Source organism: Fistularia commersonii, chromosome 7 (genome assembly GCF_037954325.1).
Source record: "Fistularia commersonii isolate RoL2024-O1a breed Wild chromosome 7, RoL_Fcom_v1.0, whole genome shotgun sequence".
Lineage (NCBI taxonomy): Eukaryota > Metazoa > Chordata > Actinopteri > Syngnathiformes > Fistulariidae > Fistularia > Fistularia commersonii.
In genome coordinates this window covers 19,705,148-19,728,508 of record NC_141290.1, presented here as the reverse complement: position 1 = coordinate 19,728,508, position 23,361 = coordinate 19,705,148, and the positions used below count along the sequence as shown (strand labels likewise).

General features: G+C 40.6%; 4 protein-coding genes across 7 annotated transcripts; 3 read left to right on the top strand and 1 right to left on the bottom strand.

Moving 5' to 3' along the window:
- Positions 1-1,974: 1,974 nt before the first annotated feature.
- On the bottom strand, positions 1,975-7,655 carry mkrn2 (makorin, ring finger protein, 2). 2 transcript variants are annotated; one of them, XM_086150228.1, is made up of 10 exons: positions 7,510-7,655; positions 6,693-6,821; positions 6,486-6,613; positions 5,938-6,063; positions 5,487-5,656; positions 3,739-3,804; positions 3,515-3,663; positions 2,826-2,936; positions 2,603-2,747; positions 1,975-2,519 (listed from the first exon to the last, which is right to left on the bottom strand). In XM_086150228.1, exons 1-10 carry the CDS (start codon positions 7,533-7,535, stop codon positions 2,352-2,354), a joined length of 1,218 nt encoding a protein of 405 aa, XP_086006354.1. In that variant the 5' UTR covers positions 7,536-7,655; the 3' UTR covers positions 1,975-2,351. The 2 variants fall into 2 exon arrangements, with proteins under 2 accessions (XP_086006354.1, XP_086006355.1); XM_086150229.1 differs by having other exon boundaries at positions 5,938-6,060.
- A 681-nt stretch (positions 7,656-8,336) lies between these two features.
- mkrn2os.1 (MKRN2 opposite strand, tandem duplicate 1) lies at positions 8,337-10,237 on the top strand. Its single transcript, XM_086148900.1, has 4 exons — positions 8,337-8,589; positions 9,190-9,236; positions 9,313-9,481; positions 9,558-10,237. The coding sequence occupies exons 1-4, from the start codon at positions 8,378-8,380 to the stop codon at positions 9,823-9,825; spliced, it is 696 nt and encodes a 231-aa protein (XP_086005026.1). The 5' UTR covers positions 8,337-8,377; the 3' UTR covers positions 9,826-10,237.
- Positions 10,238-10,423: 186 nt separating this feature from the next.
- Positions 10,424-14,811, top strand: mkrn2os.2 (MKRN2 opposite strand, tandem duplicate 2). Its single transcript, XM_086148899.1, has 4 exons — positions 10,424-11,758; positions 12,994-13,043; positions 13,149-13,317; positions 14,376-14,811. The coding sequence occupies exons 1-4, from the start codon at positions 11,421-11,423 to the stop codon at positions 14,596-14,598; spliced, it is 780 nt and encodes a 259-aa protein (XP_086005025.1). The 5' UTR covers positions 10,424-11,420; the 3' UTR covers positions 14,599-14,811.
- Positions 14,812-15,017: 206 nt separating this feature from the next.
- tsen2 (TSEN2 tRNA splicing endonuclease subunit) lies at positions 15,018-22,768 on the top strand. 3 transcript variants are annotated; one of them, XM_086150227.1, is made up of 13 exons: positions 15,018-15,155; positions 15,235-15,406; positions 15,946-16,012; positions 16,103-16,142; positions 16,225-16,491; positions 16,619-16,898; positions 17,208-17,282; positions 18,196-18,246; positions 18,360-18,504; positions 20,009-20,045; positions 20,765-20,876; positions 20,985-21,074; positions 22,624-22,768. In XM_086150227.1, the coding sequence occupies exons 2-13, from the start codon at positions 15,236-15,238 to the stop codon at positions 22,681-22,683; spliced, it is 1,395 nt and encodes a 464-aa protein (XP_086006353.1). In that variant the 5' UTR covers positions 15,018-15,155; position 15,235; the 3' UTR covers positions 22,684-22,768. The 3 variants fall into 3 exon arrangements, 2 of the variants coding, with proteins under 2 accessions (XP_086006353.1, XP_086006352.1); XR_015106420.1 differs by having other exon boundaries at positions 15,024-15,406; positions 18,360-18,457; XM_086150226.1 differs by having other exon boundaries at positions 15,024-15,406.
- Positions 22,769-23,361: the final 593 nt, after the last annotated feature.

The window sequence follows — 23,361 nt, the reverse complement described above, 5'->3', positions numbered from 1 at the left end:
AAACTTAAGGGCAAATGTTGGATTTTATTGTGTCCTAAAATAAAAATAATTTTCAAGCATCAAAAGACTTACAATTCTTTGGTCATGTTACATTTGAGGAACTCCAGATAAACCTTCTCATTGTGTTTTTTACAAAAATAGAAAACTGACAAAGTTTGAAAATTACACTTCAAAATGAATTGAACAGAAGAAAATTATCCAATGACAAGATAGAATTCACTCATTCAATTTGTTTTTATTTCTCATCAACTATACGCACAAATAGTAACCAGGTCGTAAATCTTCCACGCTCAGTGGATTTCACATTTAATTGGCCCCGACAGAAAAGTTTCATATTGCTCTCTCGATGGCATTGTCCATCCATTCATCTCCTGCCATTTATCCAGGGTTGGGTTGCTGGAGCAGCAGCCAAAGCAGGGAGACCCAGCTTTATCTCTCCTCAGCCACTTCATCCAGCTATGAAGGAATCCTGAGGCATCCCAATAGTCCTTCCAGTGTATCCTGGATCTTCCCTAGGTCCTTCTCCTGGCGGGATGTGCCTAGAACACCTCACCAGGGACGTGTCTAGCAGCCATCCTGACCCGATGCCCAAACCAACCTGTCAGGCTCCTCTTACTATGGAAGAGACCAACAATGTTATATGATTTAGAGACACTGGAACTGAGGAAAAGACAGGAGGCAGAGCTGGAGGTTGCAGAGATGAAGATGTTGAGGTTCTTTTCAGGAGTAACAAGGTTCGCTGGGATCAGAATTGAGTCATCAGTGGGAGACCACATGTTAGATGCTAGGCCAGGCTGAGATGTACATTTGTCAAACTCAAGGCACGCATGGAAAATGTGGCCCGCTATGTCATTTTTAAGTGGCCCCCAGGAAGGTCTTGAAACACATATGTCGAACTCATGGCCCACAAGTACGATCCCCTCATCAGCTGGCCTTGCAGAGTCACCTGTTGTCAACCGTAAGCTACAACGCACTCCCAAAAATAGGTAAATGAAGGGTGGACTTTGACAACTTCCTCTTCTTCTTCTTCTTTCGGCTTTTCCCTTCAGGGGTTGCTACAGCGAGTCAACTTTCTCCATCTAACCCAATTCTCAGTATCCTCCTCTCTCACACCAACTACCTTCAATCAGAGTTTAAAGACAGGTGGGAGGCAGAGTATATGGTGGCAAGCTGGGGTTTAGCAAAGTACAACTAGAGTCAAGGGCAACCTGGATTCAGGATTATGCTCTTTAAGATATGGTTTCAATTCAACAGTCAACAAACAGGGGAAACGTGGGGGGTGTCTTTCTCAGCGGCAACAGTGTGACTTGAGTGTGCACCCTCCCTCCCGTTACGACAATAACGTTGCAGGTTAGTGTCACACATCAAACACAACACTGTACAGCCATTCAACAATGGAGTTCTCTAGCACAGAACCACAAGAAACTCCCAACAGTCATTGTCACTCGCAAGGGATTCTGGGGTTCTGCCACCCAGTCTCCCCACCACACACTACAATATGTTCACGGAGAGGGTAGCAACACTTCTGATACTAGGCAGCTGTCGATTTTTATCCATGGAGTGGACTCAGATCTGTACAGAACAGAAGAACCTTCGGAGTGGAGATCAATGCATGGCACAACAATAGGAAAGGAGATCTTTGAAGCGGTATGCAGATGTGTAAATGAAATGGGCCTGCTTTGGGATAAACTTGTGGCACTGACAACAGATGGATTGCGCGTAATGTGCAGTCAAGAGTGGACTGGTGGGCAGGATCTGGGAGAAAATCAGCAAGGAATTAGTAAGGATGCTGAACTGCTGTTGGCATTTTGCTGTTCCTGGCCAGGGACAGCAATCAAGGCCCAGTTTTTCCATGTATCGGCCAGTTGGGATGAGATGACTGTTAAATACGGAAGCAATTGCTTGACCAAAACAAAAATGTAATTTGTCATTTTCCTCAACGTTTTGTAAGTAAAAAATGGATGCCTACACCAGTGGCGTTGTAGACCTGAACAGTTTATTTACAGTAAAATATTAACAGAATCACACTTTAATATTTTGCTCAGAAGAAATGTGTTTGCTTGACTCCTGACAACACAGGTTAGCAGAAATCTATCTCAAAAACCCTGTCCCCACATCTCAGATCTTGCTATGACCCCAAATGTCATATTTTTGGTCCACTGAAAGCCCAAGTCCTCTGAATTACAAAGAAATCCCAACACAAGTGAACTCAAACACCACTGTTATTTATTACTTCGCTAAACAATAAATTAAATGCATATAGGTAATTTTCTAATGTGGACACGATGGATTTAGTTTCCAGACAAAATGAGCAGCTGCTGTGTGATTTTAGACACAGTTTGATCTTGTTTTTACTGGTCTGCACTGTGAGGCAACTCAGACTCGTCGTGGTTCGGCCCTGACATCTGCATGAAGAGGTCCCTCAGCTCTGTGATGTCATCCTGTAAGGATGGCAGGGCGCCAGTCGAATGCTGTTCACGCTCTTCGATGAAATCCCACAGACGGACACTGTTCATGAACTGGGACAAAAATGCAGATGATTAGCTTACCTATACACGGTGATGAGAAAAACTGAGACAACGCTGCATCTGTCATTACTGACCCGCACATTCCCCTCAGAGCTTAGCTGTTTCCGTGGCCTGTCTGGTTCTGCTCGGGTTCCGTCCGGGTAGGCATGAAGATACAAACACTTTCCTCCAAATGGACACAAACCACGGCCCTGATCGAAGTACTTACAGGCCTTCTTACTGCAGAGACAATTGATATCCTTTGGTTAGTTTCTATGCACAATCAGACATTAGATCTGAGGAAGACAAACAAATTACCTGACACCAGTCTTGAAAAGTTCTATGAGGTGGTCCTTGTCATCCTGGTCCTCCACCCAATACACAGAAGGGATCACAAACTCTGAGATCACCCGGCACTCTGGACACGATCTATGACCAACAAAAACCCCAATGAAACATGAAACAGAGACTGGCAGAGGCTTGAGAGACCCTGTCCGGCCTAAAAAATTCTTCAGACATGGCTCTAAACCAGGAAAGTTTGCAATGATCACTTAGACCCCATCCTACTCCAGTTTTTATATCAAACCTGTCCCAAATCAATTAGACACGGTTCAGACTTCTTAATATCCAGTCCAAAGACTACGAACTGTCACAATTTCATGGACGTTTTTTTTAAATTGTCAGACAATTGCCACAACCTCATTGACATTGACCATCGTCCTTCCATCATACACCCAATTACGACCTTATACATCAGATCATAAGCTCAGACATACATTGTCATGACCATGTGGAAAACCTTTTCAGACTTTCCCATTGTGTACTAAAATTTTGGATTTTGCCCCAACTTTATGGATCCTTTCCAAATCTGTTATGCCGTAGTCAAACCTTGTCCCAACCCAGGAAACCTTGTTCTGACCTTGTAAAAACTGACCCAACCCATGTGTAAACTCATCTTGAACACAAAGACCACCCTGGACTCTGATCTCAAAAGTAAGGACCCTCACTTAATGATCTTGTTGCTGAAGTTCCGAGTGCAGCGCCACTGTCGGATGCAGCCCAGGCAGAAGGTGTGACAGCATGAGGACAGGATACCAAACCTGCGGTCAGATGGGTTCGCCTTCTGCACTACCACCTCCATACAGATTGAACACACCTGAAACATAATACAATGAACATTTATTATTGTGAAGTCAACACAACAATTTAGTCAGTGACTGAGTTGACCAACCTTGTCCTGGCTCAGCTGGGCCGCAAATGCCTTCTCCATGTCTGTCTCAAATGCCAGGAGACACATCTAAAGAAACACAAATATCTTCAGTGTCGGAGAACACAGGGTACCTAATACCACTGTGTACTATCATTTGTAAAGCAACCAATCAATTTTTTCCCACTATTGTATCAACAATTGTGCTCCCTTGTATCATTTTGTACAGCGTGGCACTTAAAGAACTTAAAATTATTTCAGCTAGTGCATCACAAATGTTTAAGTCCTCTAAAGCTGGGGAAACACTTCCAGATTTTTTTGCCCTAATTTTACCCACGATTTAAGAGTCAGGCAGTGTCAGTTCCAGAGGGCACTAGTTCAGGAAAATCTCCGTGGCATATGTGAACAGTATAGAACCAAATCAGCAACTGTGTTAAGGGAACTAACATGACCAGACCTCAGTCACAGTCAATCAAACATGTTTGAATTTTAAATCCAAACTGGATGCAATCAGGTATGTGGTTCTTATTGACTCAACTGCAAAGACGTATTCACAAAGGAGTATTTTTTAAATACTGCATTACTATCCCCACATGTAAAAGGTTAATTCATTCATTCTCCCACCAGAAATCCATGGTCACACTGGAGTGGCAACAGACCAAGTAGGTCTATCAAGGCATCCGTCTCCCCATCAATGCAATCAATCTCTTTCCGGGTCATATTCCCAGGCATGAAATACAATCCCTCCAACACTTTCTAGGTCAACCTGTCTCCTCTCAAGTTGATTTGAGCTTGCAAGTAAAGTTAAGAGTGGAGTATAAATGGAATGGTAAATTGAGAGCTTTGCTTTCTGGCGCAGCTCCTTCTTTATCACTAAAGGCGAACACTAATCCATCTGTCTTATTAATGTTGTATCCTACCTTAACCCATGAACAACGCCATGTGATACTTGTATTCCTTTGCTTGGGGCAGTTATTCCCATTCAACCCAGACTGGACAATCCATCGATTTGCAGGACAGAACCACAGCAGTGTGGAGGTGCTAACCCTAACCTCCACCAATCCATCCTAACCACCCTAACCTCCACTCATCCATCCATCTGCTCCCGCTTATCCAGGGTCAGTTCGCAGGGCAACAGCCTCATCAGAGAGGCCCAGGCTTCCCTCTCCCAAGTCACTTCCTACAGTTTTTCCAGGGGGAATCCTTGGGTGTTCCTAGGCCAATTGAGAGACAAAGTCCCTCAAGCTTGTCCTGTGGCATCCTACCGGTGGAACGCGCCCAGAACACTTCACCAGAGAGGCATCCAGGAGGCATCCTAATGCAAACCCTTGCCACTTCAACTTCCTGTTGGATATCATATTGTGACAAGGCCAATTGAAGCAATTAATTTGTGAAAAGGAAGAAAAGTAAGTCTGAGGACCCCAAAGAGAGAATGGGTCTGTCCCATGAAGCCCCGAGAGCCTGTCAATCAAAATCACAAACAAAATACAGCGTAGGACAAAGAGCAGCCCATTTAAACCTCTTATCTCACCCAATGACGGGATCGGCTCCAGCACCCACACAACCCCACGTGCAAGATATACAGTATGAACAAGGTTTATTGCCAATCATCATGTTGCACCTCAGTCAACTGAAATACTTGTATACTAGGTGCTTGTGTCTGTGCTTTTCATTGATGATTAATTTGGTTTCTTGCCAACCTACTAGCTCTACAGAGGGGCAGCAGGTTGGCCTGATTAAAGCAAGCAAACATGGTGGCGATGACGAAGCACCTTCTCGTGAGCTCTTCTCTGCTCAGGATCATGGGGATGCAACACCTGCAGGCCACAGACCTCACACTGGTCACCATGGAGATAAGTACAGCCCTCTTCATAGAAGCAGTGACCAGCAGCAGCATATGGACACAGCTGAGAAAGGTAAGCTCCGCCCATCTGGGGAGGAGCTAAAGGGGAGGAAAAGGTATTATTTGTTGAAATAAGACAGGAAAGGCCAAATTAAGATAAAAAAATATTTGGTAAATTTTTATTCATCATAAGAAAATAATTTTGCGAGAGTAAAGTCTAACATAAAAAAGATAAAGTGGATCGAATATTAAAAAGTGAATTGGACTACTTTTTTTCTCATTATATTTAGATACTGTTGAAAAATAAAAGTCAATTTGTGTGGCCTTATCTTAGGTAATATCAGCTCAGGCACAACCAATCCTAAAGAACGCATCCTCACTTGGATCTTGCACTGGAGTTTCCAGCCCCGTCCTGATGGCTTCCACATATGACTGAGGAGCCGCTGCTGTGACCTCTGACCCCAGAATGTCCCCTCTACTCCCGAACGTACGGTCAACCTGCCCTGCTAAGAGTTTAAAAACTTCACTCAAAGACATTTTTTTTAAATTAAAAACTTCAGTCAAGTGTTTATTAAACAACTTAGATGTGAGACCAAAACATTTTTCCAACAGCATATGTTCACATTCTCAATCCAGTGGTGGTTCATTCAGTTAAAGAGGAAAAAAAGGTGTGTGCATATGTGTGTGTGTGTGTGTGTGTGTGTGTGTGTGTGTGTGTGTGTGTGTGTGTGTGTGTGTATAAATCAGGAGAATTAGAACAGGGATCCCAAAATGTATTTATTAATTCATTAATGTTGTACTTAATATTATGAGATTTTTTCCAAATACTGTTATTTTTTCCTATACGAGTAAAATACTGTTCCTAACCATTATTCAGAACACACTTTTAGGACTTTTTACAGAACTACTTCAGTGCTGTCTTCGTCACCTCTGTCTCTTGGGGCTGGTGTCTTCTTTGTTGCAGGTCTGACCGTTGCCCCTCCTCCAGACCCTACACCCCCTGTCTGGTGCTCTGGGGCTCCACCTCCTCCCCTGGACAGCTTGATGTGGTCATACCTGCATATAGGTGAAATACACCTAACTAAAAGTGCTGAGCCCCAAGCTAGTACTGATAGCGACAGGGCATACTCCTTACCTGCAGCGGTCCCCATAGGCACAAACCCCTCGCTGATAGAACTTGCAAATGGTGGAGGGTTTGCTATTTGACGGGTCATGAGAAAACTGACAGCGGCTGCCCTCTCGGCACACTCCATGAAGGAAGTACCTGTTGCACCACAAACGCGCCATAATCAACACCACACTCACTCACATGCTCTAGTTTGCTTAAAGTCATCTTTCACAGTCTCATTTGTGACTCTAAATGGATTTAAAAAAGAATGGGCAAAGAAACAACCAAACTAAAATTCCTTTCTTATTTCAACCTAATTTCTGAAATACCTCAGACAGTTTGTATGATAACGGGCATGGATTAGTCATATTACTGAGGGTTGGAAAAAGAAAAAAAGATTCAGAGTGATGTAGGTCTTTGTAATTTCTCCAATCCTTAATCAATAATGTATTTGGATCAGCCGTAACTAATAAATGGATAGTCAGAACCCTAACTGTTCAAATGTCAGACACAAATCGATTTCATTGAAACGTGATAACCGCATCAAGCTCCGGTTAATAATCAACCTAAATTCGCGCAAAAGCGTTAAACAATTACATCCTTTTAAGAAAAATCATGTTGCCTTAAAAATAATGATGGATCGTGCACCCTGATCACAATAATCGATCACTACTACAGTCGTCGCTTCGTGACGTACACTAAGACGACAAGCTAGCAGCTAAAAACATTAGCATGAATGCTAACATGTCCGCTGCATCCGTCTGAAGACTGAGCACGAGGACGGACAGACGGAGACGGAGACTGAAATAGATGGGCGGACAGTGGGCCAGATGAATATACTCACCGGCAGGTAACCTGTTTAGTGCTCATTACCCCCGGAGATTAATGGGGGGAAAGGTGTCACCAGCGATAAAAGCTGCGAAGTTGTTGCGACAGAGATGTCTCACTCAAGCACGTCCGGAAGACACCGGTGGTCACAACATAAAGGTTCCCCTTCCTCGAGGTTTGGGCGGCATTATTGCCTCCAGCAGGAGGAAGACTGCCTGATGACGATGATCTCATTTTATCCCTCCGTCGGGGCTATGTTCTCTAGTACTATTTTTCTACTTTTTTTCGAATACTTTAGATTTTTTTTTTCTGTGAATATTTCTATTCAGAAGCTGTGTTTTATCAAGCAAATGACAATTCTGTTTGTAAATGTAATTTTGTTGTGTTTCCCAGCGATATAAAATCAAGAGGCGTCAAATGCGAAATAAACATATTCGAATTTTATTTTTTCCTTACCTCTTACTGTCTTTGAAATTCAAAACACGCATATGTAGCTTGGAGAAAACAGAAAGTCAACATTTCCTTAATGCACATATTAAACAAGAATTATTATCTAAATGTCATATATATTGAAATATAAAATTAGATAATCAATTAAAAGTTACCACACTTTCCAAGTAAATGTTAGATTTTCACATTTTCCAATTATTCATTTTATCTACTTTGCCTAATGTCAGTATCTATTCAGTTTCTCGTACTTATTCACCCTTAGTTTTCATTTTGCAGTTTAATCTACTTTTTCCGCATCATCCTTTGAAATTCCTGTAAAATGTTATTTTTGAGAATTGAGTCGAGTTCATGGTCAGGCTTTTGATGATTTGGTGGCTCCGCCTCCGTTTCCGGTCTGTCCACCTGTAAAGCTGAGCCACCTGTGTTGGCGCTACATGGAGGTCGGGGACCTGCTGCGCTTCTCTCACTGCGGAAGCACAGTCGTCACGCTGGCGACTGAGGCTATTGCGCGGTGCCCGGTGTGCGGGCAAGTACCGCGGTTCCGCCTGGCAGAGGCTCCAGTGCGAATCCGGTCACCGGTCAGAGATGGTCACAGAGCGACGTGCTGCTTTCTTGTGGCGTCACAGCACGGTCTCCCGGGCCTCAGGTAAATGGAATTATGATAAAACGTGATTGGATCTGAAAGACTTGAATAAGTTTATGACAAATTTGTAAATAAAATAAGTATTTTCCTTATTTATACAAGCATTTTCATTATTTTATTTTTTTTATTATGTATGTCAAATATACTGCTCAACGCTCCCCCACCACCACCCCAAATCTTGTGTAAATTCCTGTCAATTTAGGGGATATTCGTGCTTGTTTACTCCTGAAGTGTATTGCCCTTGTTTTTTAACAGAAGTTTCAAAAATATAGAACAGACTTTCATTAGATTATCAGCAAAAACGAAAGTTTGCAAAAGGGACCTGAACAGAGTTTGGAGGACATATGTGAACATGTGTATTTCCATGTGTGACACAGGATTACATATCTTTCATTTTAGTCAAAACATCTGCAGTTTTCAGTATTCTGATTAAGTTAAATGACTTTCAGATAGGGTTCTTGCATGGATGTCAGAGCCCTAATTGTTCCATATCATCCTGAGATCCTCTGCAGAAGGATGTAGCACCAACATTCACAGCTAAAAGAAAATGAGACTTTGGAAACACATTGTTAGTGTTAATAATGTGTTGTTATATTTCCACAGCAAATGTTCAGACTCGGAGCTTCATGTCGGGGTCTCAAACTCTAAAGGTTCAGTTTGTTTGGTTTTATTGTTTTATTCAACGTTTATTTCCGTGTTTGTTTACTGGATGATACTGTGGAACAGGTGTTGTTTTCAGTTATACTGAGTCTGGGGTTCAGCGTCAGCAACAGGGATGGATACACAGCATTGTCATCCCTCTGGTTGCCCCAGACAACCATATCCCCAGCTTCACATTGATGTGGGACAGACAGCTTGAGGTATTTGCTGCCATGGAAACCTGGACACCGGACAGGTGAGACTGTGCTCTCTCTCACTTTCTCGCTATCTCTCTCCACCTGTAATTTTCTCTCTTTCTCTCCCCCCCCTAGGTTTCAGGAGGAGAGGGAGTTTGGTTCATGTTGTTATGGGTTTGCTCTAGGTTTCATTAACCAAGTTTTGAGATCACAGGGCAACCAGCCAATCAGTAGGGAACATTTTACTTCTCAGTATGTCTTGCCCAGGGTGGAAAACACTTCTAGATACCTGTCAGCTTACCAGCATATCTGTCGCCATGGATATACAGTGCTTGGCACAGAGACTTGTACCCTGGATGTCTCACTCCTCAGTGACTTTGAGGATGTTTTGGAAGATCACTGACTGACCCATTTAGCTCCTCCATGCTAACCTAGTATAACACCTAGCCTGAAAATCCCACTTTCATCTAACTCTTGTGTGATTTTTAACCTTGTAAAGCACAATATGGGCAGCTGAATTAACTATAACCCAGTATGATCATGTTAAATGCACTTACTAACCTAGTTAGTAAAAACCTTTTGACTTCTCTTTTGTCAAATTCTATTTACCATATACAACACCAACGCTAGCCAACTTTGAGCAGTAAAATTCTCTCAAATCTGTTTTATCCAGACTCTCTAAATCTTAGCCAGTATAAAAAATCTGTAACCTAATCTGATTAGCCTACTCCCACTGAGCCTAACTTTGTTGAATGGACTTTAACCCTGTATAATAAACAACCATTCATTACCTCATTCAAACGTCTGATCAATTAAGGGTCTCTAATTAACTTACTGCATTTTTTTGGATCGTTGGAGGAAACTGGAGAACCAAGTGGAACTCCACACAGAAAAGGCACTTGCCAGAATCAGGCCACAGAACTTCTTGCTAAAAAAAAACAGATGCTAACCACTGCACTACCGTTCCACCCTCAGTGTGATCTGATTTGATCAATTATAATAATTAATCCATGTAATACATCTAATAATATAATAAATAATCTGTGACAGGGTTGTTAAAAAATCGATACACAAAATTTGGTCAATAGTTCACCGTGCAAGCTCTATTGATCCATCCTGTAACTTGATAAGCTTTTGAGTTTCAATCTTGTGATCTTGAGCAAAGAATTCAATTTCATTAGATGTCTGTCGGACGGGACTTCATCCTCACGGGAGACGAAGATGAACACACCTGAGACACTGGATCAGATGTGCTTCTCAGAAAGTTTGACATTTGAAATGGGAAAACATGCCCTGTACGCTTGTCCTGGACTTCATCACATGACAAGTTTAGGGGTTCGGAGGTATATCCTTTACTGAATTAATGTTTTATGGGTCACTACAAAATGAAGGCAAAACAATGGGATGTTGCTGTCAGTTTTCACTGACAGCAACAAATTGAGATCCTCTATTGCTTTCCAATACACAAAAAAATAAAGGGGGAGTGTTTTTAATTAATCAAACAAAAGTAGCATCAACACTTGGAACTCTGGTTTAAAAAGAGGTTATAATTGTAAGTCAAAGAAGTGGAAATTTACAGAAGGAAAATAGGTAACTGTAAAAGGGACAAATAATTCCAAGGACAAATAAAATTCTATAGCTGTATCAGATGTGCTACATGCTTCTCTGTAGAACAACTGAAAAAGGCTCAGATCAGGGGTGAAACGTCGTCAAGTGAAGAAATTCAAGTCCAATTACCGCAGCAAAGAGATTTCAACAAGAATTCACCATGACCTGGGTGACTTAGAACCTCCACAGACATACATGTTTCTTTAGTTTCAGTGCCTTTAAAACCTCAATTCTTAAGCCTTGTATTGAGACGAAATAAAATTATTCTTAGGTAGTGAAAACACAGCACTTCACAGCAGTTCAGCTCTGGTATCCACGACAACAGACCAGGGCACCTGTGGTCCCATGACTGTCTAATGGGACCTGCAATCTGATAGGTTGAGCTGAGTAATGAGATCATCTGAACCCGGCTGTATCTCAGCAACCAGGTGCTACACAGAGGTGGAAAGGAGACAAACATTCAAAGAGGAGGAAGAAAGACAGAAGTTGAGAGCTGGAGGAGGACGGGTATTGGATGGCAACACAATGGATAGCAGCTTGATACGTCTCACTCACTGTCAGAAGGAGATCTTCTGTTTTTCAGTTCCTGATGAATGTCCAAGCTGTGGCGAGGAGCTGAGAGGGAGTCGCCTGCAGGAAGCACCGGTCAGCCTGCCGTCCCCCTTCACTGATGGACACAAGACCTCCTGCTGCCTGCTGATCATACCTGCCGACAATAATATACACAGGTAGACACCCACTTGTACACCCTGGCCCAGTTTATAACCTGGTGGAACCCTATCTGGTTACTTGCCAACCTGATATAACCTGGTTAATAGAGCATTGCCAATTAGACTAATATAGGCTACCTGATTTATTTTCTTTTGTGTTGAACTTATTGTACTTGTTAATTATTTCATCAATCAGTCAGTCAATATTTGAACATCATTTAAAAGGTCAATATACATCAGGTTAGTGCCACAAATGGCTGGCTATATCAACAGAAATACGGTGGATTAGGTTTGCAATTGAAAAATCAGGGAGGAATCCAATATTTTGACATGATGTCCAAAAGATGAATCTGGGAATGTTACATTTTTGTAGAAGGAAGCCACTGGGTTTTGTCTGATGATAACCCTGCTTAAAACAACACAATAGTAGCCTTAGCCAATGTAAGTATCATATTCAAATGGTTGCATCTAGCAGTTAGGGCACATTATCCATTCACCCAATTCAGTGGTACCTCAACTGATGAACATACTACTCCCTGCTCAAATCAGTTTACAAACAAATTTTCTGAGCAAAGAATGCCTTAGTACATGAACCACGTTTTGGTTGATGAACAAACATACTGGTAAGAGCTCGATAACTGCTTGCTGAGATATTCATTTGCGTGTCAGTCACACTGCCGTATTCATTGTGTGAACAACCCCATTGAACCCCTCATTGATTCTGAGTGCTTTATTTTTTTTTATTCTATCAGTCACTAAGTAACCAAAGAAAGTGGTTTAAGATTAAAAATTGAAAAGCAAAGTTGTGGGAACTACAATACAGGTAAATAAAGTGAACATAGCAAAGAATGAACAAGGCGTTCCTGTCTCAGAGCTTGCTTTGCAGTAAAGTAAGGCAAGTTCATCTGTCTGTACCAAGAGATCAAGATCAAGGAGGCAATAAAGAGAGCTGACATTCTTGTACACAAAGCAAAATCAATAAGAAGAAATATAATCAGTATTGAAAAGAAATTTTGTTTGTTGTCCTGAACATAGAATGCCTTTAAAATAAAGTTTTCATCTGGCGGTCTGGAATGGATTTATCCATTGTCCACTTCTTCTTACGGGAAACTTTTATTTTGGTTTGAGAATTTTTTGGTTTAAGAACTGCATTTAGGAAAAAGTTAAATTCATAATCTAAGATACCACTGTATCAGTATCTTGGATTATGAATTTAACTTTTGAGCGCAATTGTCCTGCTGTTTTCTCTGCAGAGAGTTTGAAGGGACATCAGATCTGCACACCGGCATCTCCAGCACTACGGGTGAGGCTCAGGGCTGACAGCAAAAAAATATGTTTAATCCTTGACATCTGAACTGTGGCTGTGTTTGCTAACGTAGCCATGTGTGCGTGTGCATGTGTGTTAAAGGAGTTGTGTATAACTACAGACAAGTGGGGGTCAGCAGGGACCACAGCGGGTGGCAGCACTGCGTCAGTGTTCCTCTAGTCAGGCCAGACAGGTTTCCCCTTCTGGCTCAGTGGGACCAATACCTAGAACGCTTCTCAGGCGGAAGCATGTGGGACCCCACCTGGCACAGGTATATGTATGCTTGCATCAACACACAGATACACACAGCCTCCCCCCCACACACACAAACACAGCAATCCTCAACTGATGAAACCCTAGTTTAGCTGATGATGAAAGATGATGGCCATGGCCTGATGAAGCGTGGGGAAGCTCAGCTGATGGCGAGACAAGCAGAGCAGCCGACGAAGAAATCCGGAGAGGGACCAACCAACCTTCCAGATGAAATATGACTCTTGGGCTACAGTGAACAATTACCTTGAAAGCGTCAAGAAGGGGAATGCTGGCGCTCCATCAGCGCTCCATCTTGCAGAAACCAAGGGGCTCTACAGAGTACTGAAATTTAATGGTTTGATGATTTTAAATGTTGTTTTATTAGCTGCACAATTCTTAAAAACATCTTTGTGCTTTTTCATGTAAGCTAATTCCATTTTATTGTTCAGGCAATTTCTTGCTTAATCTTCAATGTTTTTGTTCAGTTTTTAAGGGTTTCTTTCTGTATAAGATATACCATGACAACATGGCATTTCTTATAAAGAATGTCATAAGAATAAGAGCAACTTTATTTATCCCGAAGGAAATTGTTGTGCCAGAGTTTCAAGTAAAACATAACACTAATAAATAATAGTAGGAAATTGTATAAACAGTAAAAAAAAAGGGGGGGTAATAAGAAATACAAGTAAAACTATAAAGTGTCAAAGTCAATGCAATAAAGTGTTTTAAGGTCGTAAGTGCAAAGATTTGATTGGCCTCTAGATAAGTAGGTCAATTTTTGATTGATTGAGCAATTATTTTTCTTTAATATGGGGGTTATTTCTTGATAACTTTTTTTATAAAATTTCTGATCATTTTTTTTCCTTGTAGTATGCTTGTTTTTTCTACTTTTTTGTATGCAATTTACAGGTGACTTGTTCCTACAGTTTCAGTTATTGATTACTATTTTTGGTCATTTCTGTAATACTTTTAGATACCTCATTTAATAATATGTGAATGATGTCTTATAGAACCAAAATGGTGCATAATTTAAGGTGATTGTATAGACTTCATCTTCAATTTTCCTTTTTCTCTCAGCTTTGATGAGGAAAACCACAACTGCTTCAGTTTCTGTCTGCAGTTCATCAACAGCGTCCTGGAAGTAGAAGGTTGGCGTCCCCTTAGCAGAGAGACCTTCACCCACAGCTTCATCCTGCCCCGAATGACCAGAGTCTCCAAGTACATGACACTGTACCGTCATATACAGAAACAAAAGTACTTCCTAGTGGACAGACAAACAGAAACAATGATAGTCACCTGAACGCCTTCATTTTTATCCATCCAAACAGTTTAACACTAAAACGAATTTTAGAATAACGATGCTAAATAAAATATTATCTAAGTACCATTATTTATATCATGTTGAACTTTGAAAAATTCTGTCGAAATCTTGACTCAAATTATGGTTGTTTTTTTGGAATCTACTTTTGCATATTTTAATGTACTTATTATTGTAACTTCTCTGGTTGATATTGACAATGCTAATAATTATGCTTTTTCAACAAAAATATTTGTGTTTTAACTTATTTACGTTCATAGATCTTTTTCTGTGGATTTTACCAAGTTGAGCTACAATATGGACCCATTTACTGTACATGATTGTTTTTTCAAATTTTTAAAAGGAACTGAGTAAGGGGCGTAATATCACGCCGGGCGTAGTTAGCGGTGACACCTCAGCGTCCGACAGTGAAATGGGCAGACCTTATCGATAAATGAATGATGAAAACTTCTTGGGGAACCGATATATGTCGGTTTCCGGACAAGCTAACGTCCTCACCATAAGGAGTTGTCGTGAATTAACTTAGTTTGTGTGAAAAGGTAAAACTTGGCAGAAAAAAAACGAAGCAACGATTCAACTTGGTCTTAACGGAACCACGGTCTTTTCGGAATCGGGCAGCATGCAGGCTGAGTTTCGACCTCCCCGCCGACGCGCCCGGGTGTACGAGGAGTATGAGGCGCCCCTGCCGGTGTGCCGGAGCGCAGAGGCGGTTGTCAGCTTCAGAGCGGAGCTGATAAATAACCATGTGCTAGTTTGTCATCCGGACCACATTCAGAAGATCCACAACCAGGTTCGAGTTCATCCACATACAGTAGTCTGAGTTCAGGATCGCAGAGAACATCCCTCATTATGTTTTGCATCGAGTCGCTAATACGTCAATGATTTATATTTTAGGACACAATTTTAAGGGATTCTGCTTAATATCCCCGCCCATCGGGGCTCTGCCCTGATATTGAGGCATTTTTCTTGACGTTGACGCCCCTTTTCACGGTTTTATAAACTACAATTTTATAAACTATAATTTTACGCGACGCCGAAGCCAATTCCAAACGGAGGCCTTGAAATTCTATTAAATCAGCAAGAGATTGGAAAACAGTTACCAGAAATGGACAGAGTTCAGATCTAAAATGAAAATACAGAAAACCTTCTTTTAGTCATTGAAATTATGGCTTTGAATTCAAAATATAAAACAAGTTTATCACAGATTTGAGGCTTGCCCCAATCAACCAGTAATGTGATGCTGTCACTTAAGTCAAGTTTTCTAAAGAAATTCAACATAAACCCAAATGGACAAAATCCACCTGATGTGATTAGACAATTCTGTTGCAGGGTTATTTTGGGAAAGGCGTCTTGTCCAGAGCCAGACCCAACCATGACATCTCAAACCGATGGGAGCGTGAGTTTACACTTCCGTCGTGACATCATCATCATTGTGGTCCAATCAGCTGTTATCTCTGGAGTCTGCTGGTCTTTGTTTCTCTTACAGATCACGATGGGATGTTTCTGCCTGTTGTCTCAGAGTCCAGGTGATGTCACAAAAAGTCTAAGGAATTTGTTGTTTCTTCACTTCTCAGATAATGATAACGTGCATGTCCCTCTTCGCTTTAGGTATGAGGAGTTGGTCAGGTGGGCTGGGTCTCTTCTCTCAGGCCAAGGATTAGCTAAAGAAGCTGTCAGTCAAATGCTTCAGCATCTCTCTCAGCCAGTAGAAATGCATGATACAAGGCAAGACTTGAGAGTAGGGGAGAAGCAATACCAGGAGGGGGCAGGAGAGGAGGACCACTCAGAGTCAAAGGATGGAGCGTGTTTCCACTCAAAGAGGCAGCGGAGAGAGTCAGAAGGCAAAAGGTTACCCAAGGGCAAAAGAAGCTGCAGGTAAGAGTTTCTATTGTCACCGAATGCCATTAAAAAACCTGGTACAGAATCTGGCCTTGTTTTTTGATAAAATGCACATAAGCTTCACAAAATGAACATGCCCACAAATTTTTACCTTTTAATGCAGGAGGGAACCTCAGCACAAAAATCATGGCACAGAGCCTGACCCTACCTCCGACCAGGACCGTCATCCCACCTCTGACCAGGACCCGCACCCCTCCATTGCCAAGGACCCTTACCCAATCTCTGACCATGACTCTGCCAGTGTCTCTCACCCGACCTCTGATAATGACTATATTCCCACCTCTGACCAAGATTCTGACTCTAGTTCTTACTCTGACTCTGATATTGGCATAGATCCTATAGTACCTGGTCCTGGTTTTGTCCTGGTGGTGGCCGAGGGTGAGGTGAGTCTCCCTTTAAACTAGCTTCCACTCAGTGCATTCATGGTCCTGTATCTAATCCAGGTATGTGCAGGATCTGATCTGGGTATTGAAGGAGGGCTTGATTTTCAAGGTATCCTATTTGTATATTAAAGTTCTGATTTGGGTGCTGGGCAAGGGTGTTCAGGATGTTATCTGGGAGTTCAGGATACTCGTTGTCTAAACAGAGTAATCAGTGTCTAATCTAACGAGGCTTCAGTCAGTTAGTAGTCTGATAGTCTGATATTAGCTTTCCTTTGGTGGCTTCAATGTGTTGTATTGTTGTGTTTCCAGGGTAATGAGGCATCTCGGCAGGTCAGGCAAACCCCCTTCTCTCTGACAGAATACCTGCAGCTCAGTCTTGAGGAGGTACGTAAAAGTGAGAGATAATTATGCATTGCTCATTCCATTCTCTATACTGTTTATCTTGCACTCACATTTGTGTAGGGTCTCGATCTCAGGGCCACATATAAAGAGACGCAACAATCAGTCTCTCATAAGCATGCCTTGGCATTTTAGGGTTTTCAGATAACTGATTGCATGTCTGTACTGTGAAAGGAAACTGGAGAACCCTTACAAATGTCCAGAAAGGAATGGATTTGCATGTCTTGACATGTTAAAGGCCACCTTTGTACCACTGCTACCCTCAACATTTGTTGTGAGAAAAGAACAGAATAAGGTATTACCAAAGTAACTGCATCAGTGTGGATTTTTAAGAATTATTATTTTTTTGTATATCATAATTAACCTTACTGCGCTTTGAATAAAGTTGTGAGATTTATCATTGAAAAATAATCTGTCCAAGTATTTTTTTTTTTGCAGTCAGTGTTTCATGCTGTTTAAGATTAGATTAGATTAGATTAGATTAGATTAGATTAGAATTCAGTTGGATTATGTTATATAAATATGAATTGTATAATATTTCCCCTGGTAGCACAGTGGTGTTGTGGTTAGCACTGAAGCATAAGTTCTACTGGTCGTCTGGCTTCTCTCTGCGTGTTCTCCTCATACTTATGTGGGTTCTTTCTGGGTTCGATGGATTATTCCCAAGGCCAAAAGAGCATGCATGGGTTAATTGAAGACTGAAAATTGTGGAGAGGTGTGAACGTTGGATGGCTCTATGTCTATATATGGCTTTGTGATTGGACGTGGCTGGTTCACGTTACTGTTGTCCCCACCAATGTTATCTGTCCCTATATCCTGAACATGTCTGTTCTCTGAGCTTTTAGAATCCAAATGCAATTTCTGTGATCGACCTACAACTCACTCTCTGTATTTACAGGCCTTCTTCTTGGTTTACAGCCTGGGCTGCCTGTCAGTTTACCTCTACCAGGTAACTGTCTTCATGCAAATGTTTTAACACCATGATATCAAAAGTTGCACAAAGAAATCTTGCTTAATATCACTTTGAATGACATTATCATGTCCTTTTTTGTGACTGGTTAGGAGCCCCTGTCAGTCATCCAGCTGTGGAGGAAGTTTCGGTCTTTGCAGCCTGACTTTGTCACCTCATACACAGCCTATCATTACTATCGCAGCAAAGGGTGGGTCCCTAAAGGAGGAAGTGGAGCCAAGTATGGCGTTGACTTCAGTAAGGCACACAAGACTGAACTCTGCTTCAGGCTCCACTTTGAGAAGGGGTGGACTTATGAAAATGTGACACTTACCTCTAGAAGTTGATCCTCAGTGTTTTTCAAAAAGATAAATTGGCAAAGGACCATTATGAGCTAGGTCTTTTTTGTTTGATTCTTGTCTGATTAAGCATTAGTCTTAATCAAGTTTTGCATCTGAATATCAAGACATTTTTGATTGTTGGTTTCATAGACCAAGCGATCAATGTTTAACTTGAGCAACGAATGAAAATATTGATTTGATCAAGAAGTTTAAATAGCCTTACTTGTAACAAATCTTGGGCGTATCTTCAACAACCTACATGTGTTGACTCAAACCACAACAAATTGTCAGGACAATTTTGCAGCATTTTCACTCATGTTTTAGCCCCAGCTGCTTCCAGGATGTAAGTGGTGTGTTTCCTGACTCTATAGTCAAATTAGTATACAGAGGATTTGACCTATCTAGCAGCTCATGGTTGTAGGATATGAAGGAAGAAAGAACCAGGCCCAATAATCTAAGCTGGAAAAGGAAGAAAGAACCAGGCCCAACAATTTAAGCTGGAAATAAGAAAAATTGTCACAATATTTTGTTCATGCTACTGAGGTAAAGGTAAACCTCAAAAAATTTGAATGTCATGACAAAGTTCAATATCTATTTGCTACTCAGTTCAGAAAGTGAAAGCCATATATTTTATAGTTTCATGACAGATAGTGAACTATTTCAAGCCTTTATTTCTTGAAATTTAGATGGCTATGTCTTAAAGATGAGAACCAAAATTCCATGTCTCAGAAATTTAGAATATTACATGAGATCAATAAATGAAAGGATATTTTAATCAGAAATGTCAGGCCTCTTAAAAGTATGTTCATTTCTATGCATGAAATACTTGGCTGGGACCTCTTTTGCATGAATTGGACAGCTTAAGTACAATGGATGTCAAGGTTGCTTTGAATGCTTTCCTGCCACACTTCACCACAACTTTCCATGAATATTCTTGGATCCATCACTCTGTTAATAACCAGCTTCTTTACCTTTTATGGCTTACCTTCCATGTGGAGGGTGTCAATAACTGATTTCTGGACATGTGTCAAGTCAACAGTCTTTCCCATGACTGTATTACCTACTGACCCAGACTCAAGAGACCATTCAAAAGCTCACAAAACCTTGCAGGTGTTTTGAGTTAGTCAACTGCTTAGAGTTGCACCATGACTTTTATATTTTGAACTTTTTCACAATATTCAAATTTTCTGAGACATTGAAATTGGTGTTTCATTATCTGTAAGCCATAATCATCAGCATGTTGAGAAATAAAGGCTTTGAATATTTCATTTTGTAGTGACTCCATATAATATATGGGTTTCACTTTTGGAAATGGGTGATAAAATGTACTGAACTTTGTCATTATATTTGCAGGGACAGAGCCTGAACCAAGTCATAATGCAATTCATATTATGCTAATCAGTTATATGATGTCTCTTTAGTGTTATACAGGAAAGGACCACCTTTCTACCATGCAAGGTGAGATACACACTTACACCCACAAGACAAACATATTGGTTTACAATGCTAGCTGTACATTTAACTGAATAAATTCAGTTACTGATATGCGTGATACTGGAGCCCAAGGATTAGGGCCTCAGTACACAAAATACTTTTTTATACAGTTGATTTAATTGTTCATAGTCATTTTTATGGGGCAAATTTGTTTTAAAAATCAAAAAATGTACACATTCAATTAAAGATGTTCCTTGTTTCTTTTTTTTTTTAATGGTTAGTATAGTTTGTCTTTCCACACTGTTGTCAACATTGCTGTCATAGCGTGCATTGAGACAAATGTCCGCAGCAACAGTCATAATGACCTTTTTAGTGTTGAGTGGAATTTATAATAGGAGATATAAGCATTTTCATTTTTATCAAATCTGTCAGTTTTTCCAAAATGTCCTTAAAGGAATATCAATAATATGACACAACTTCAAGATTATATTAAGAAATCTCCTTGCTTTTCTCCCTTTTCAACCCCCTGACATTTTTCTAAACTATTGACAAAAAATCAGCTTACCAAACCAACTAATCTCAGTGATTTTTCTTATTTCTTATTTTTATTTTTCCCAAATTGAAGTCAATTTTTGAAATTGCACACCACAGACCCAATTTCAGATGTCCTTAAATTTGTAATGACTAATTCTGAAAATATTTTCAATCAACAAATATCTTGACAAACATGTCCTGTCCTGCAGTTACTCTCTGGTGGTCGAGCGGGTAGATGACACGTTCAGGGGCTCGACACTGCGTCCATTTACATGGCGTTCTCTGGCAGCTCTCAGCAGGATCACTGCTAACGTCTGTAAGGTAACAATAAGGATGTCCATCTGCTCAGTTTTTCCATGTCCTCTGTCTCTGCTCTCAAGACATTTGACTTGCCAGCCAGTGATATGAAATAAAGTCCTTTGTCTTCAGGAGCTGATGCTGTGTTACATCATATTTCCTGCTGACCTATCAGAGGCTGAGCTGGACTCACCTGTGTGTCTGAGCAGACTAAAAGTTCAGGTAAAGACACTAGATCAGGTTCTGTCTAACAGCTTTGTCAGTCATTTCACAAATAAAGCCCTCACACAATTCTGGGAGGATTTGAACCTTTTCCTCTAATTTTTCAATTTTCTAATGAGCAGATACTCCAACTCCGATGCTTTTAATTCTATTCTGGTCACCACATACATATTGTTGCAACACTTAAGTTACTTAAGTGCAATGAAAAATGACCCATTCCCTCTCTTAAATTATTTTCAGGCTTTAGGATTGGTTTGTCACAGGTTTATCATTTGTCACCACAACTTATTTCCTCTTCCCTTGCTTATGTTATTTTGTGGGTACTAAAAAAAGATTGCATAATCATTGCAAGATTCATCTTATTCTCATATGAAATTAGATTTGCTTCAATGTTGTCAAACAACACTTTTTACCAAGCAATCAACACTTTTATAAGAAGCAAACAACACTTTTTGAATTAAGCAAACAAAAATGAACAACAAATTCAGAATGCAAAAATCTTGAGAGAGCTAATATCTCAAAGATAACCTGAAAAATGTGACATACTGGCAGTTATTTTATATAAGTACCGTTGTATGTTGGCGGAAGAACGAGGGGGAACTAGCGCCAAATGGACATGGACTATGACAACAGTCCATCAATCTCCATTGAGGTATCATTTTCCAACTCCACTCAGGTGCTAATCTGCAGGCAGCTTCCTAAGTCCTACCCATTATCAGTATTGCAAACAAAATCCCAGAGACCACAAAGGAGTTTGAAGCACAAGCATAAGACTCAGAGCAAGCAAAATTCCAATCATTGCAAACGAAAATGTATTTTCAAACAACTAAAATACAATAATTTTGAACAATTACATTACTACATGGCACGTTGGCTCAGTGGTTAGTGCTTCAGCCTCACAGCACGAAGGACCCTGGTTTGATTCCGACAGGGGACCTATCTGTGTGGCGTTTACACGTTCTCCCCGTGTCTGCATTGGTTTCCTCCGGGTTCCCACAGTCCAAAAACATCCAGGAGGTTAACTGGAAAAATTGGGAAAATTGCTCAGATGTGTTAATGAGAGAGTCAATACTTGTCTCTGTATATGTGTCTCTGTATATATACTTGTATATGTGGCCCTGTGATTGACTGTCGACCAGTCAGGGGTGTACGCCGCCTCTGACCCGATGGCTGCTGGGATAGGCTCCAGCATCCCCCGCGACCCTGAGTAGGATAAGCGGGATAAGCATCCAATGGATGGATGGATTTGAATTCATTTTTCTTTGCTTTATTCAGTGTTGTAAACTTTGTAAAAGCCTAGCTTGCTCTGTGAAAAGTTATGTGTAATAATAATGAGATTAATTTAATTCCATAGCTCTCAGTACACAATTAATTAGTGGTCGCAAGATAGATCTTGGGTTATGGAATGAGCACGAATTCTAGCTAGTTCCAAAGCTGTGAATAAATTCCTACATTTTGAACATTTGATCATGAGTCATAACTTTTATTTCTATGTTCAACTGATCTGTCATAGCTGTAGGTTTATTTAAAAGCTGATGTCTCTTGACAGGAAGTGATCGTCAGCAGATGGGTCTCATCAAGAGAGCGAGCCGAGCAGGATGACACATGATTGGCCAAAACGGAAACTGCGTTGTCTCCTAATGTGATATCCTATCATCAGACCTGTTGCAGAGAGAGAATAAAAATCATTTCAGCAGGATGTTGTGTGTGTTTTTCTGTGAGGAAATAGCATTCTGAGCCCCTATTCTCCATTATGTAGATGATTTTTCTCCACTTCATCCAATGCTGAAATTTCAGTGATGCTTCTACTGATGCTGGCTATTCACCACTAATTATTTTTTACAATTATTGTCAGATTGAAATTCTCAGAATTTATACTTGGTTCTGAATAAACTGGCAGCAACATTTTCTGATGAATTGTAGTGAATGTTATATAATGTGAGCTTTATTTTGTGCGATTTTAATTTTGTCCACCTTGTTTGTGACTATAATCTCATACATAAGAAAAACCTTTTTCGTATGTATTACTGAACGTTCAATTTGGGATGCAAGACCACTTCTGGTTTCATTTTAAATTAATACACCAATTTGTAATTGAAAATATTGCTTTATTTAACTCATTTATCCACAGTGTCTGTACTTTTTGGACTCCCGATATAAAACCTCCGGTAGCCTGTTTAATGAGATTGGCATAATAGAAACGGATAATACTACATCTTTTGGAGATGAAGTTGTAGAGGTCCTCTTTCAGAGAGGAAGATGAGGTTATGGTTCTCTTTGTTAGCGA

Coding starts and splice junctions, on each gene's coding strand:
- mkrn2 (XM_086150228.1), bottom strand. CDS start 7,535: ATGAGCACTAAACAGGTTACCTGCCG. Junction 6,064..6,485: donor ACCAGCCCCAAGAGACAGAG/GTGACGAAGACA, acceptor TTAAACTCTTAG/CAGGGCAGGTTGACCGTACG. Junction 3,805..5,486: donor AGAGAAGAGCTCACGAGAAG/GTGCTTCGTCAT, acceptor GTGTTTCTTTAG/ATGTGTCTCCTGGCATTTGA.
- mkrn2os.1 (XM_086148900.1), top strand. CDS start 8,378: ATGGAGGTCGGGGACCTGCTGCGCTTCTCTCACTGCGGAAGCACAGTC. Junction 8,590..9,189: donor CACGGTCTCCCGGGCCTCAG/GTAAATGGAATT, acceptor ATATTTCCACAG/CAAATGTTCAGACTCGGAGC. Junction 9,482..9,557: donor GAAACCTGGACACCGGACAG/GTGAGACTGTGC, acceptor TCCCCCCCCTAG/GTTTCAGGAGGAGAGGGAGT.
- tsen2 (XM_086150227.1), top strand. CDS start 15,236: ATGCAGGCTGAGTTTCGACCTCCCCGCCGACGCGCCCGGGTGTACGAG. Junction 16,013..16,102: donor CATCTCAAACCGATGGGAGC/GTGAGTTTACAC, acceptor TTTCTCTTACAG/ATCACGATGGGATGTTTCTG. Junction 18,505..20,008: donor CAAGTATGGCGTTGACTTCA/GTAAGGCACACA, acceptor ATGTCTCTTTAG/TGTTATACAGGAAAGGACCA.
- mkrn2os.2 (XM_086148899.1), top strand. CDS start 11,421: ATGAGATCATCTGAACCCGGCTGTATCTCAGCAACCAGGTGCTACACA. Junction 11,759..12,993: donor GCCGACAATAATATACACAG/GTAGACACCCAC, acceptor TTTTCTCTGCAG/AGAGTTTGAAGGGACATCAG. Junction 13,044..13,148: donor CGGCATCTCCAGCACTACGG/GTGAGGCTCAGG, acceptor TGTGTGTTAAAG/GAGTTGTGTATAACTACAGA.